The sequence below is a fragment of the Diuraphis noxia genome, unplaced genomic scaffold (assembly GCF_037042655.1).
Source record: "Diuraphis noxia isolate RWA-SAM2 unplaced genomic scaffold, SU_Dnox_SAM2 contig0002, whole genome shotgun sequence".
NCBI classification, from domain to species: domain Eukaryota; kingdom Metazoa; phylum Arthropoda; class Insecta; order Hemiptera; family Aphididae; genus Diuraphis; species Diuraphis noxia.
This window is the reverse complement of record NW_028301712.1, coordinates 66,890,414-66,905,510: the sequence shown is the minus strand read 5'-3', so window position 1 is coordinate 66,905,510 and position 15,097 is coordinate 66,890,414. Positions and strand designations below refer to the sequence as shown.

General features: G+C 29.9%; 1 protein-coding gene across 1 annotated transcript; it reads right to left on the bottom strand.

The window, feature by feature from the left end:
• Positions 1 to 2,579: 2,579 nt before the first annotated feature.
• Positions 2,580 to 10,399, bottom strand: LOC149058818 (uncharacterized). The gene is made up of 3 exons (XM_089218480.1): positions 10,394 to 10,399; positions 7,478 to 7,684; positions 2,580 to 2,715 (listed from the first exon to the last, which is right to left on the bottom strand). Exons 1-3 carry the CDS (start codon positions 10,397 to 10,399, stop codon positions 2,602 to 2,604), a joined length of 327 nt encoding a protein of 108 aa, XP_089074606.1. The 3' UTR covers positions 2,580 to 2,601.
• Positions 10,400 to 15,097: the final 4,698 nt, after the last annotated feature.

Below are 15,097 nucleotides of genomic sequence, written 5' to 3'. Positions count from 1 at the left end.
CTCAAACCAAGTTTATATAATATATATACACGATTTTGCTTATTGTATTCCCGTTTTCTGCAGCGTTTGAAAACGTTGTGAAGACAAAAATATAAGTGATTATAGTTATTGCAGACAGTGGCTCAACCAGGCTTAGGTTTAAAAAATAATACATAAACAAAAGTTTTTTACACGCTTGTTGTACGTAACTGCAGAACAATTGGATGCCATATCATAATATCATATTAATCTATAGTCGTATACAGAATGATACAATAAACACTTAACATTTGTCACATAATGTTGTCAGTTCTTCACTGATTTATTATTAAAATATTAATAAAATATTAACTTGAAAAAGTATTACGAAATATCTGTATATCGACTGTTCCGGTTATAATTATTGTTCTAAAAAATAATGCTTTTCATTCCTCAATAGCTGGTAATCTTAATTATATGTATATATATATATATTTAAACAATGAAGTACTGCCACTGGACGCCCCTTTCCATCAGGTCATGGAGCCATTATTATAATTATCACGCACTGATTTACTCATTGTTTTTGTGTTCTTTTTTATATAAATAATTGTAAATTATTTGCAATTAGTACTTCATTTTTGTTTTTGGTTTATTAACTTTATTAATGTTGATACTTGATACCATAATAGTCAATTTTTTTTCGTTCCATCTTTAAACAGTATTAAACGGTGTTTAGGGAACTGTACAGTGTCATGCGAAAGGCTAGAGTAAAAAAAATGATCATAGATAGTATAATAAATGATGAAGACTTTTATATGTGCTTTAGGGATTTAATAATTTAAGACGGTCTTATTAATTGTTTACGACAACAGAGTAGATGTTACGTTTCTCTTCGATAACATTTTGACCGTAGAAGGTTAAGAAAAATATTTTATGTCAGTACAGAAGTCACCAACTTCAATGTTTTAAGTGTTGTAATATGTAATATGTTGTATTACTATAACAAAATATATCGATATCATTTGGTGGGTTATTCTGTTCAATTTGATCGTTCAAAAGTTTGGCGTATTTCTCGTATTTAACATTTATTGTTCGAAAAAAATACTACAGTATAAAAATAAATATTTTAACGTTAGATTTGAATTTATTATCTGACAAAATCGACGCGCAACGGCCATAGTGGATGTTGATAGATCTATGGGCACATAGGTGTTACTCGCGGTCTCTGAATTCAAGAGTGCTATATACGACGTTGGTACCGGACTGGTGGGAGCCACGTGCATTTAATGTTTAAAGACCGTCGCACGTAACAGGTTTCACGACCGATCGCTCGAGATGAAACCGAATGACAATAATTAATGTAAATACGACAGTCATCATTAGGCGGAGCCAATGGGATGGATGAGAGACGTGTGTCGAATCAAAGATTATAAAAATATCTTAATATTACGTTAATTGTTAGCCAACGGGGTTTCATCGCCGTGATGAGATAATAAACATAATTCATTATTAATCTCGTAGTATACCTGTATACCTACATAACAATAAAATACAATGATTATAGCGACAATAACATTGCATATTTTTCAAACTTTAAAGTTTGAAGTTTGAAGTTCGAAATTTTCATATTTTAATCATTATTGAACATTTTTTACGTATTTATCAAAAAATAAACTTTCACATTGTATATAATTGTATAAAGGTATCAAGTAGTTACAATTGATATACATAATATTATTAGTTTTAATTATTAACATTATTAAGATTTTTGTAGAAGTTTTAGAAAATAAAATATATAGATGTACGTACACTTCATACTGATTGGTGGATCTAAGATATTATTTAATTGTGAAGGAAGGGTTCTATACTAGATGTTATTCGTCGTACTTATAATGTCCTTTTTCATACTAAAATAATTTGTATTTATTTATTTTTGTAATATTCTGATTAGACGATAATGAGAATATATACCTAGTTAAATAAAAATGATCAACATGCATGTATCCTTCCCCATACCAAATAGGTGATATAATAATATCAATGATATTTACGTAGATAATTACCCCCTTCAAAATTAATATTGTGGGTGGTTAGAAAATAATTTATAAATTATATTGGTCATGGATTAAACAAATAAAAATTTAAATTATTATACAACTTATGAGTTATATTGAGATAAAAACTAATATATATATATAGGAATATTGAAATTATAATATACCTATTCAAGCAAAAATCCTATTTTCAAGTAATAAATTATTACTTATAATCATTCATAATTTATTATGATATTAAAAGGACCTAGCATTAATGTTTCCGTCTTACAAGTGCGTTAAATAGTATACCCAGTGCTCGAATTGGAAATATAATAGAAGGGGTGCTAAAGGACTTATAAAAATGTAGCGTTCCACTCAATGATTTAAACCAAACTAACCCGTGGGGGGCTTCGCCCCCCACACCCCCCATGTAGTATTTTCAACACAAGTCAAACAATCATTAAAATTAAACAAAGGTTACACTACAACAATAAATAAATGTTATTAAATTACAAACAAATCTTTTATTTTATTTTAACATATTTTATACATTATTTAAATTTTTAAATTTTTAATATATTCCATAGCTCTACATATGAATGGTTCACTTCAATATTTTGTCGTTTAGGGCAGTTAACTTCATCAGCACATCGTTTGCCTTTCTGTATCCATGATGCTGCAACATAAGGCTCAGGTACAAACATGTGCACTGGTGGCCCTACACAATTAATCAACATGAGAGAAGAAATACTTGTCGGGTTCAAAGCATTTCTTTTAGTAGTAACTATATTGTTCATTGAACTGAAAGCTCTTTCGCATTCACTGGATGATATTGCTACAGTTTTAATTGCAGTTAATAATGGTCTTAAATCTAAAACTGTTGAACTATCCTTGAGATCTTTAAACTCCCGAAATCCATTTATCGCAGATCTTTCATCAACTTGAAACACATTGGCTAATCTTCTTACTGCAGAGTCGCCATACTGTATATCAAATTGATCTGGCCAATTTTTTGGGTCCAATACATCTAAGTCATTAAGTAATTGAGTGTATATATTTTTAAACTCATTACCTTGCATAGATACGTTTGATGATTGTGTTGTGAACAATCTACTTCGTAAGTTATTAGATAGACTTCTAAAAAACTGCAATGGATTTATCTTTGGTATAGCTTTGTTAGTAATGAGTGGAATGTCTTTAAATAATTACTTTAAAATAAGAGTAAATACCGGATTTGCAAAGCTTTTTTGGTTTAGAAGCCATTTTTACTTTTTACTTATTAGTTACTAGTAAGTATACAGTATACTATAGTAAGTACAATAATTTATTAAACACATGTCATAAATTAACCAACGTTTATTATCTTGTGGATGGCAGTGCAGTCATAGATTTTATCATGAATACAAGAATATTCTAGTCTTCGTAGATCTTATATATTATACAATTGATAAGCAGTACTGCAGTAGTGTACAAAAAGAAATGTTATAATTAAACAATAATCGATAAACACCGACCTCAACTCATGAGCATAACAATAATGCTATAATTATTATTAGACATAGATATTATGAACTACATAGGTACTGTTTACAGTGTTACCGACCATCCGATAACATGAATTTTTAATCTTAATCTCGATATATTATACATTATTTATACACATTATTAGTATATCAGTATATGTAAGCCTGTATTATAATAACTGACTAAGATTTATAGTCTGTGGTCCGTGATTATAATAATAAATTATCTTTTTTTTTTGATTTTTATCATTAATGAATTTTACAATTTATCGCATATTTTTTTCAAATTGATAATACAAGTTTTTCAATAATAATTTACACGGGAGACGTACCGTCCCCCCGTTCAAATTAAAAATATAAGAAGGGGTACGCTAAAAAAAATTAAAATTTGAAGGGGAGCTCCGTCCCCCTGCGTCCCCCCCAATTCGAGCACTGAGTATACCTAAATTTATTTTTACGCTCAGCGCATCACCGCGTGTAACTTCGTTAGTTTAAAAATTAGAATCAATTGACTTCTCAAGAACCTTAAAAGAAAGAACATTATCTGTGTTTAAATGCGTGTTTTTTACAATAATCCCGTTTTTGGCGTTTTTAAGTGTGTTATGAGCTTTTTTAATTTCCAATACATTTTATACGTAAAACTTACTAAAAAATTGAACTATCGTAAAAACCAATATAAGCACAGATATTTTTTTTATACCATATCAAGTTTTATAATTGGTTGATTAATTCTAATTTTTAAACTAACCCATTTGTAAGACGAAGACAACAAATTTCAGTGTAACGTCCTATTGCAGAAATATATTACAATAATTATAATCATAATTAAAAAGCCGTTCTTAGAATATATTAATCCATATTATTGTTTTAACGATGTATCAAATAGATAAATTTTTTATTGATATAATCAAAACACAATATTTCCTACTTTTAATAAACGAAATTAAGCCATTATATAGGATACAATATTATGTATTATATTTAATATTATTTATGTATATATATGACGTACTAAAGTGTTGCATAATGATTATAACATTTAGTTAACATTTGTATTTTTTTCAGTGATAATAAATTAAGAACATCATTATACATCATTATATTATGATCAAAGAAATAATGTCTGGAAATATTACGTTGATATTATTATAATATAATGTGTTCTCCATTATCGTTATAACTTCTAATTTAAATAAAAAACAATGACCTTACAAATAAATGATAATAATTACTATAATGATAAGCCGGTAAAAAAGTTACTTGATTTCACGCACGACGCGCATTTTGTATATCATAGCTATGCTTATTAATTTCGGGGTCCGTTTGTATAGTATTTGTCCTATTTTCCTGCATAGGTATAGTTTAGGTATTTTCGTATAGTTTAGAGATCTCTAAATGTCAAAAAATGGAGAGCGCTATTATTACTGTCATTAATATTAATATTAAAATTAATATTACTGTCATTAATACTAACACTGAACTAACACTCGTTAACTATATTAAAATTGATTATTAATTATATGACTGTGCTCGGGTACAAGAGAGAACCATAACTCACAATACGCATAATAATATGGAACTTTGGGGGTAAAATGTCGTAAAAAAAACGACAGGGATGATTTTTTCGAGATATGGAAGTGGTTTTTTCCTTATCAAAACAAACTCATCACGCTTTTAAATGTCTAAACCGGATGCCATATAGCTAAATACTATATTGTATAGTTTATCTTTCGAAGTTAATTAAATCGTTTTAGAGAAGGGTTCAAGGAAAACGGTTAAAAACGCCGTTTTGTTGTACGTCACTTACAATTTATACGGACACTAATCACATAACTCGATATATATATACAAGGTGCAGTAACAGATAGAACTGACTTTTGGGATAACTTTTTTTCACATTAATATTTTTGTTCATTAAGTGAACTTAACATACTACATGTTACTAAATGTTACTACATGCATAAAACATTTTTTTATGTTTTTATTTTTTAGTACTGAAAATAAAAATAATAATTTATATAATAATGAAATAAATGTTGGATAAATTCAAAATAGCCTATTTAAAAAGCTGATTATAAAAACGATTTTGATGGTAAAAAGATTTATCTAAGTCAAGTAGTTTATTTTTTAATTATAATTTTTTTTTAAATTCAATATTTTTTTGGTTAAATTAATTTGGAACGCAATAACTTTAAAAAAAAATATGATTTTTGAGAATTTGCTGACACGAGTGAGTATAATATTATTCTTAAATTATTTATTTATCATATAATATTAAAAATGTTTGTCATACGATGAATAGGCATAATTTTTATTTTTTTTTTATCAGGTCTTTTTGTTACACCCTGTATATATAATAAATGCGATTCGACATAGCGTTGTTAATTAAGCAGGCACATCTCATATGAAAAACCCACGCCACCGAAATGCTGTGCGCGCGTACGTAGGAACAGTGTGTTAACCTCCGATGAATAAATTAACCGTGGTTACCTACTGGAAAATCTAGTCGTAATATATTATTAGGACTCAGATACATAATTATATGTTTATACCCATACGAAATAAATCTAAATACCGCTGCACAGTTTCTCTTCCCGATAAAATATATATATATATATATATGATTTCGGCCTAAGGTACGAAGAGTTTTTTTTTATGGTGACGATATTTCTGTCATCGTCGTCCTCGTAGTCGTCGTCGAATTACCAACTATAGTCGTTATGTTATATATTATTATTATTATTATTATTATTATTATTATCATCATTATCATATTAGGTGCTGAACAAACCGGAGACGGTAATAATTATTTCGTTCATTCGTCCTGCTCCGCTGTCGAGGAGTGCATTATTTTATTATTATAAACATTCGATTTCGACAGGCCGCGTGTGGTCATCTCCACGCACACGCCTACCTATATGGGCAGCTCATATGCACGTTGCACCTAACAATATGTATTTTATATTATTATACTCATTAGATATATGTATGGTTGGAAACCGAAACTCAAATGCAAATGATGCGTCGCAATGGATGCGCATCATTTGGGAATTATTTAACATTCCGTCAAGTGAAACTAGTTTGGAGAGAAAAAAAAACAAGATTAGATTCAAAACTATACAACACGCTGCAGCTCATAATAACCGATATAGATACGGATTGTAAAATACATTATATTATTATGTGTACGCCGTTCACGGACTCGGGCGATATCCGAGTAGATGGCTATCAACAAAGATAAAGTCATATGGGATTTCTACACGACATATAATTATAATAACTCGTATTACTTCTTCTCCGTTTATACCTACCTATATTATAATGTCTCTTATATAAGTAGACGAGCAGTACTCATATACCTACTTATTATAAGTATCTGTTTACGCGTGCTAAGACGATTAGATAATTATGATTAGAGGCGGGCACCCTGGGTGACCAACAGGTGGTCAAGGGGCAAAACGATGTCCCCCTAAAATCAAAACAAGTTACAGTATTAGTCGAGCCTCAACATACACTTGTGTATTTTATCCATCGAGAACAAAATATACGGTTTATAGGTACCTATCAATATAATATTATATAATATTATTATTTGTTACATTGTAAACAATTTATAATTATATACGGTTATAAAATTACATTTGTGATTTTTAATTTAAAATTAATTTCGCGATCACCTACACTGCAGTTTTTATCTTTCATTTCCGGGATTATATTTTAATTACCAACGTACCGCCTGTTCATATATACATTATAAACCTTTACTTCAAATGCACGTCCTATACACATTATTGTTGAGTAACCGATAGAGCTTCTCGCTGAAAATTACATGGTGCGATCACCTTCCCTTCACTACCACCACAACCACGACGTAAGCACCATTTTAACGGCCGTCATTTCGATCAGCATAGTTATATTTAAACAATGATATCATAGTATAGGTATACAACGACTTACTTGGTGTGTTCGATTTTTAAACACCTGATTGAGGCACGTCGGTGACAATATGGGTGCACACGGACGTGATGTATCCTGCAGGAATGCATCCTCGTGTCCTCGACCTTCACTGGACACGGTGCGAGCGGCGAGGTCGACGTTTGTCCTTCTACGTGTAAATGAAATCACCGCATCATGCTGCGGACGACCGGACGACTGACCATTACCCTTTTGCCACGATCGAAAAGGGTATATTTACACTTTTGCTCTCGTTTTTGGTTCGGGGGTGGGGAAAATGAATATAATGTCAGACGAAAACGTTTTATTTTTTATCTCCTCAGTTTTTTTTCATGCATTTCTTATTTATTTTTTTACAAACTGTCAGTTTTTTCGTAGACGTCGATCGTGGCGGTGCGACGCATTGTGTATTATTGCAGTGTCGACCGTCCCGTGTTTTTTTTTTTTTGTCAGTGAAGTGTTTTTACTCCTTTCCGCCCGGATCGAAATGCACTTTATACCCACTACCCATAAGTATAGTGCGAGTGATTTATATAATATTATGCACTTCATCATTACATCGGCGTTTAATTACGTATAGTTATACTCATCGAAAATAATCATCTCCTCCAAACGAACCCTGCATAGTGTTTACGTGTTATATTGTTCTGTTCGTACACGCTTTTCCCACAGTACATAATAATATATCTAACCGTCGTCCTTGTATCGTTTATATCGCGGCTGCAGCAAACGTTTCTCGCACTATTATTACGCTATAATATATTATGTGCGCTCAAAGTAACAATATATTATTATAGTGTACGATTTAAATAATATAAAGGTGAGTGTTTTTGTGTATGTATAGAAACATTAATCTAATGGAACGAATCACATTTACTGCAATGTATATAATATTATTATATTAATATGCCTATTAGAATAATGCTCGTTTACTCGGTCATATATTATATCATTATAAAATAGTATATGTTACACGGCTTCAGTTGAGTGTAAACAAACGATGATTATGATGATGGCGACAATACATATATATATATATAATATCATTGTCATCGTCATTACAACAGACATAATGTAAGTACACATAATCATAATATAATATTTTTGTCGCGGTACGAAAAGCGAAACGGTTTTTTTCCACCTTTTCCGCTGGGGGAAATCAAATTCTCAGGATGATAAACGCACAAACGGGTAACGCTCTCACTGCATATAATATAAACATTGGGGGATACTTATAACATTATATATATTGCGGTTTGAGAAGTTCGCACAATAGACGCAATATAATAATGTGTGCTCGGCAAATATGGCCGACTTCCGATGAGTTCGTTATATTATTCGGTTACATACATTTAAAATGAACGCGAGTCTTCGTATCGTATCATAATGTATTATAAAAAAAAATATTAAACAATAATATAATATTATGTGTATATGGCGATGACGATCAAAATAAAATATCTAATCGTCACAATAATTAGCGAAGTCCCGCTGCGTAATTGTTCGACGTTTGTGTTATTATGACTGCTGCGATATTATACATATACATATAGGTACGTGCGGACCGCGACGAAACGGAAATAGGTTAATTCGAATTTCACCCGTTCGTATATTATAATATTATCATAATAACATGCAAATGTTATTTATGAACGTATAATATTATATATATATATATATATAAATATATTATATGCGAGTGTAGCACGGCGAAAGCTGATGGTCGGTATAAGACGATAAATCGCTGCAGCAGGGTCTCTCGTTCGTGGAACGAATTAAATCCGAGGGATCGTGTATATATGTATATGTAAGAAATACTTTCTCGCGTCCGGAAAATGCACTCAGAGACGACAAACACATATATTGTTATTGTTATTATTATCTATACGGCTGACGGGGCAATCGCGTAGAAGCAGCGCAGAGGCACCAGTCTTATTGTAATCCACCTACTTATATACTATATACATACATTATATTATACAGATTATACAGTTTTTAATCCCAGTTACAGACCGTTATATTATGCACGCGCCATTCCCTTTAATTCATCCGATCCAATGAACAAAAACGAGATAACGAACAATAATATGCCATTCGTTATATAATTAACCGACATGTTAATAGTATTTCGGGAAAAACTACGGCTATAGTATCCGTACAGATACTCTTGATTTTAATTGACCTTCCTCTATAGTAACTTAGAGTTTCCTATAATCATGGCCCATGGCGCTCCATATATTTCCAGTTTTACGTATACTGTTATCCAAAATAAGGAGTAAAAAGAAATCGTGTTGGGCCGCTCTGTATATGTTTATAACATAATAATATATCATACAATATGCCCAGTTTAAAAAATCTTATAATTACATATTAAAGTTGTATTAATGTTAAATTTTCGTTTGGTCTTACATATAACAACGTTGTCGGTTTATAAATTACGATAATAGAGACGTTAGCGGACTACATTATGTTATTATAATTTCACCAATAATATGAACATGTGGCGATAAGATAAGGCTTAAACAAAAACTTTTAATGATACCCTATAAGATTATTCATATTATATGAAATAGTTACTTTTTATTCGTAATTAATCATTAATGATATCATATAATACGTCTCAATATTATCTGAGGTTAGGACCACAAGTAAAACTATATTGTGCTGGTTTAGAACCTATCAACTATAATATCTATAATATACCGTGGAATATTGATTGTATTAAATTTCCACAGTTATTCTGAGATAAAAAATTTAAAAGTACAATATTATATTATTATTATTATTATTATTATTTTAATGATTATTATTAGTGTCAATAATGATACAGCTAATGCGCCTAGTCTATATGTATATAAATTATTTGTTTATTATTTAGGTACTTAATGTTTCTACATTAAATACTGGAACACCATTTACCGACATAACTATTTAACCATCATAGGTATACCGTTTCTCGTGCAGTTACATTTGTACGCATAGTCTAATACTTTGAAAACTAGTTGGAAATTATAGGAAAATCCTGCAGAATAAATTGAAATCTTTTTGAACGTGATACCAAAAACAACTGAAACCCACGATGTTATTTTATGCTGTTTTTGGCTATATAATATATTATTGAAGTCCAATTTATCCGGTTAACTTTACATTGTTATAATGTCATATATAATACATTACCATTTGAACAACACATTAATGCGTATATTATATAAACTGATGTAGCTAGAGATATTACAAGATGTCCTGGAAAATTATGCGGAAAATCTTAATTGTGGTATTACTTTTAGTAGGGCTGACGCAAAATAAAATTCGGCGATGGTCCAACGTTACGCTCAGAATGTTTTATACATATAGAATGTATTTATTTAAAAAAATTATTACGATACATTTTAATCGTCTTCCTACGTATATAATATATATTAATATATTATACACATTACACATACGTCGAGATGATATTATACAACCAATGAAAACGTAAAAAAAAATCATTATTAACGTTTAGGGATTTAATATCTTCATGCAAATACTAGCTATATAGTTAATAGTTATAATAATATAATATTTATAATTCATTATAATATGACTATCGCCAACTACCAAAAATATAATATATAGTAAGTATACCTACCTCCGACAGGGGGCCGTTTAAATATTTTATAACTCGCTTTACCGGGTATACACACATGTGCTCACGCATCTGTTGAAAATCCATACGTGGATATCAACAAAAAAAAACATAATTTGTGTGCAATTTATGATAATAATATACACAGTTTGGTGTAATTATGCCCAAAAAGACGTTTTGCGCGATCAGCATTTCCGTAATATATCCATTATATTATATGTATTATGTAGGTATAATAATTATTTAGAGTCGAATAGTTATTTATTTACGTCGGCAATATGCTGTTGTGCAGTGGCTGTAGATATCTAATAAATAAATATACATAGGTACATATATCCTGCTTGACATCAGAGTCGATTAAACATGCCAATTACAATTCTACAGATATATTAATTTTGTATAATATTATATAAAGTGCCTCATACGATATTATTATAGGTAATACAAATGATAAATATGATAAATACAAAATAAAATATTTATTGTGTAGGGAATACGTTTGGATGAATTTACCTAAAAACAGAATACTTTATAGAACGTAAATTCATACAAAGCTCAGACGTATTTTTACGTATGAGCACATAATATTTATTTGCAAATATTACCATATTCTGTACTAAATTTGAGCCTATTAATGTGAACCAAAAGACATCCCGATATTGTTTATGATAAAAATGTATCGAATATTTTTTTTTCAACTACTATAGAACACAATTTATTTATAAAAACTATTTGTATTAAAAATTTAAAACCACTAACGATAAAAACATATATGATGTACCTATCAATCTATCTAGCTATAAAAAAAATATCTGTATTTTAATGTTCATTACACGCCTTTATATAATATATAGGAAAATGGAAAAAACTGTGGCTTGGTTATGCTTTGGCTAAATATTTTTCTCCTTATTACTTTAAGCAGACTATTTTACTGTTTTGAATTTCTAATATCAACATGAAATAACAATCATCGATAGCACATAATGTGCATTGTAGGTACTTGTGTATTATTGAACATCAATAAATGTAATTATTATATATTCATATCAGAATTAAGTCATTTCCTTGATTTGGTAATAGCTAGGTCCGTTGCATTATCCAATAATCGCTCGTCATAAACGTGAAAACGGAAAACATATTGGTAGTTATATAATATGATCGTCGTGTCAAAATATACTGCTGAATATTATATTTTTTGTTTCGGGTACAATTTATTATAACATTATTAATAATAATGACGTTAAAAATTTATGGATTTTATGAAATAAACGAATTTCGAGAAAAATAATACGAATATGTATTTATCCGACGTACGCCATCGTCGCACAGCGTATACGAAAATATTTCTAATAATATTATGTAAAATGCGCACAACGGGGATCGTATAATATATTGTTTTTAATTATATCTCTCCCGTATATTATATGTATATATAATATTATACTCGCAGGTACCTAAAAATAAAATATGTAACCAACCGGTTCGTTGATTTTTCAAGATGTCAGCGAACGAATACATATAATACGTTCGTATACAGACTTGGATGAGATTCCCATTATTTACGAATGTTTTAAGATTAAATTAATAACGTCAAATTGAGAAAATAATAATTTTATATCTATATAATAAATTTATCATCCTAGGTTAAGACATAATATATATAGTAAGTAATATACTATACGGACGCGACGACAGAGTTGACGTTTTTTAGTTATAAGTACCTATTTATATACAATGTAGATATAATAGATGATTATAATTATAAAAATGACATTATACATAATAAACATATATCATATGACTATCGAGTGGTTTCATTGTGAATATAATCTGAAATCCGAAATAAGAAAAAACTAATAAACATTTTAATCGAATATCAAAAATAATAAACACTTTTTCGTGGTTATTACTTATTATAAAAACATAACACTAGATGTTGTGTTTTATCGATAAAATAGTTAACAGTACATACATTATAATATCATATTCGTCGATAATTTATAAATTGTGACTAATACAAATTGATTTATGTTTTTCAGGAGGTACGTTTATTGAAATTTAAAAATTTATACTAACAAAAACAAATTCAAAAAAATATAAATAAATGTGAAAAGTCGACGAAAAGTGAGTACCTAAATACTTAATGACATAATTTTATAATTACATAATTATATACATCCATAATGTATGTAGGATGTACACGTACAATAGTGAGTAAACCTATTTGATTGGGTAAATTGACTTTTATTTATAACTCATAAAATGTAATTTACGGTAATAATTTTTCAATTAATTATTGATGAATCGTTGTTTAAACATCGTTGCATAATGGTGAACTATAATTATTATTAAATCTGCTGTTATTAAAATATTATGATTCGTGTGTGGACGCTGGTTTGCGGGTCGGGTCAGGTCGGGTCCAATCATATCATTCGTATAGGAATATAATATAATATTTATTTATTTCATAAAAACAAAAAAGACTGTTTAAAAACCAAGATAATATTGTTATATTGTAACGATTGGTAATCGACGTGTTTGAGCATGCACGTGCTCTTTTGGACGGACTGATTTCGTTTCTCTTCGGGACTTATTACAGCGTAACAACTGCAGCGGTCTGCATAAAACGCGTTTATATAACGTATAATGTACGTCACATCGAACAGTTATTCTGTACATCATATACAATACCTACTATGATATATATAATATATATACACAATATAATATACATATCGTGACTTATCTCGTTGTGCTTTTATTCGACTTTGGTATGAACAAAACAAAACACTCTTATATTATTCTTATTATCGCCACAGCACGTGTACAGTGTATGATATAATATTGTACTATATTGTACTGTATAAATATGATATTATGTGCATAACGTTCGTCCGACACAAAGAAAACTTTTCTCCAGTTATATTATGCGCAGATCTAAATCGTCGCTCGTCCACAACAATATATAATATGATCATCATAATACATATTTATGTATATATATATATGTACATAAAAATGGTGGTTTTATCTAGGAAAATATATTATTATTATGGTCATACAAGTATATATATTGTGACGCTCTGTATATTATTATACATACTGCTGCAGTGTATTCACGTCATCATTGATTTAGTCGAAATCCATCATAAACGACCATATAGTGTGTATAATATATAACAATATATATATGTATAAAGTATATAGTCTATGCGTGTGAGTGAGCGTGTGTGTGTTCTCACAAAACTTCCATGTGCATAATATATCTATTAAACGTGCTAGTCGTCGAGCATACTGCGTATATAATATTATATGCATCTCTGTTATGGTAAACAGAAAAAGACCGTGGGCATAATATTGTATAATACGATAGCCCGATGGTGAGGTTAGCGTTTTGCCAACAAATAGTGCAATACGTATGATAACGCGTTTCGGACGTGGTCAATAATTCTATATTATGTACACAGATATATTATATATATGCACATACATACGCATATATATACACATATATGTGTGTATGTGTGTGTGAGTGTATTATATACTGTATGATGGTACAGTAATATATTATATATATTCCTCGTCTGGACGTGCAGATGTAGATATATTGTATAGAAAATTACGGAGCGGTTGGAGTTCTGATCGATTTCCGTTTTTCTCGGGCCAAATTGGTTTCCGCTCGCGACAAACGTCTCCCCGGACGCCAAGTGAAGCACACGTCCCGAAACGCCTAGCCCGCCAAGCCGCCATCATAATCGGTCCGATACAGTGGTATATATATATATAGTAAGTTCAACTGAAAATCGCCTGGGACCTATACATATATATATGCAATCGGTATATATATTATTGAGCGGAAAACGGCCAAACGCTCTTATGATTATTAAAAACCACCAGACGTCCGGTATATATATGTATATATAGCCATATAGGTAAAGTACGACGGTAATGCGTGGTCTATACCACACTGCATCTCAATGAACAAATACAACATG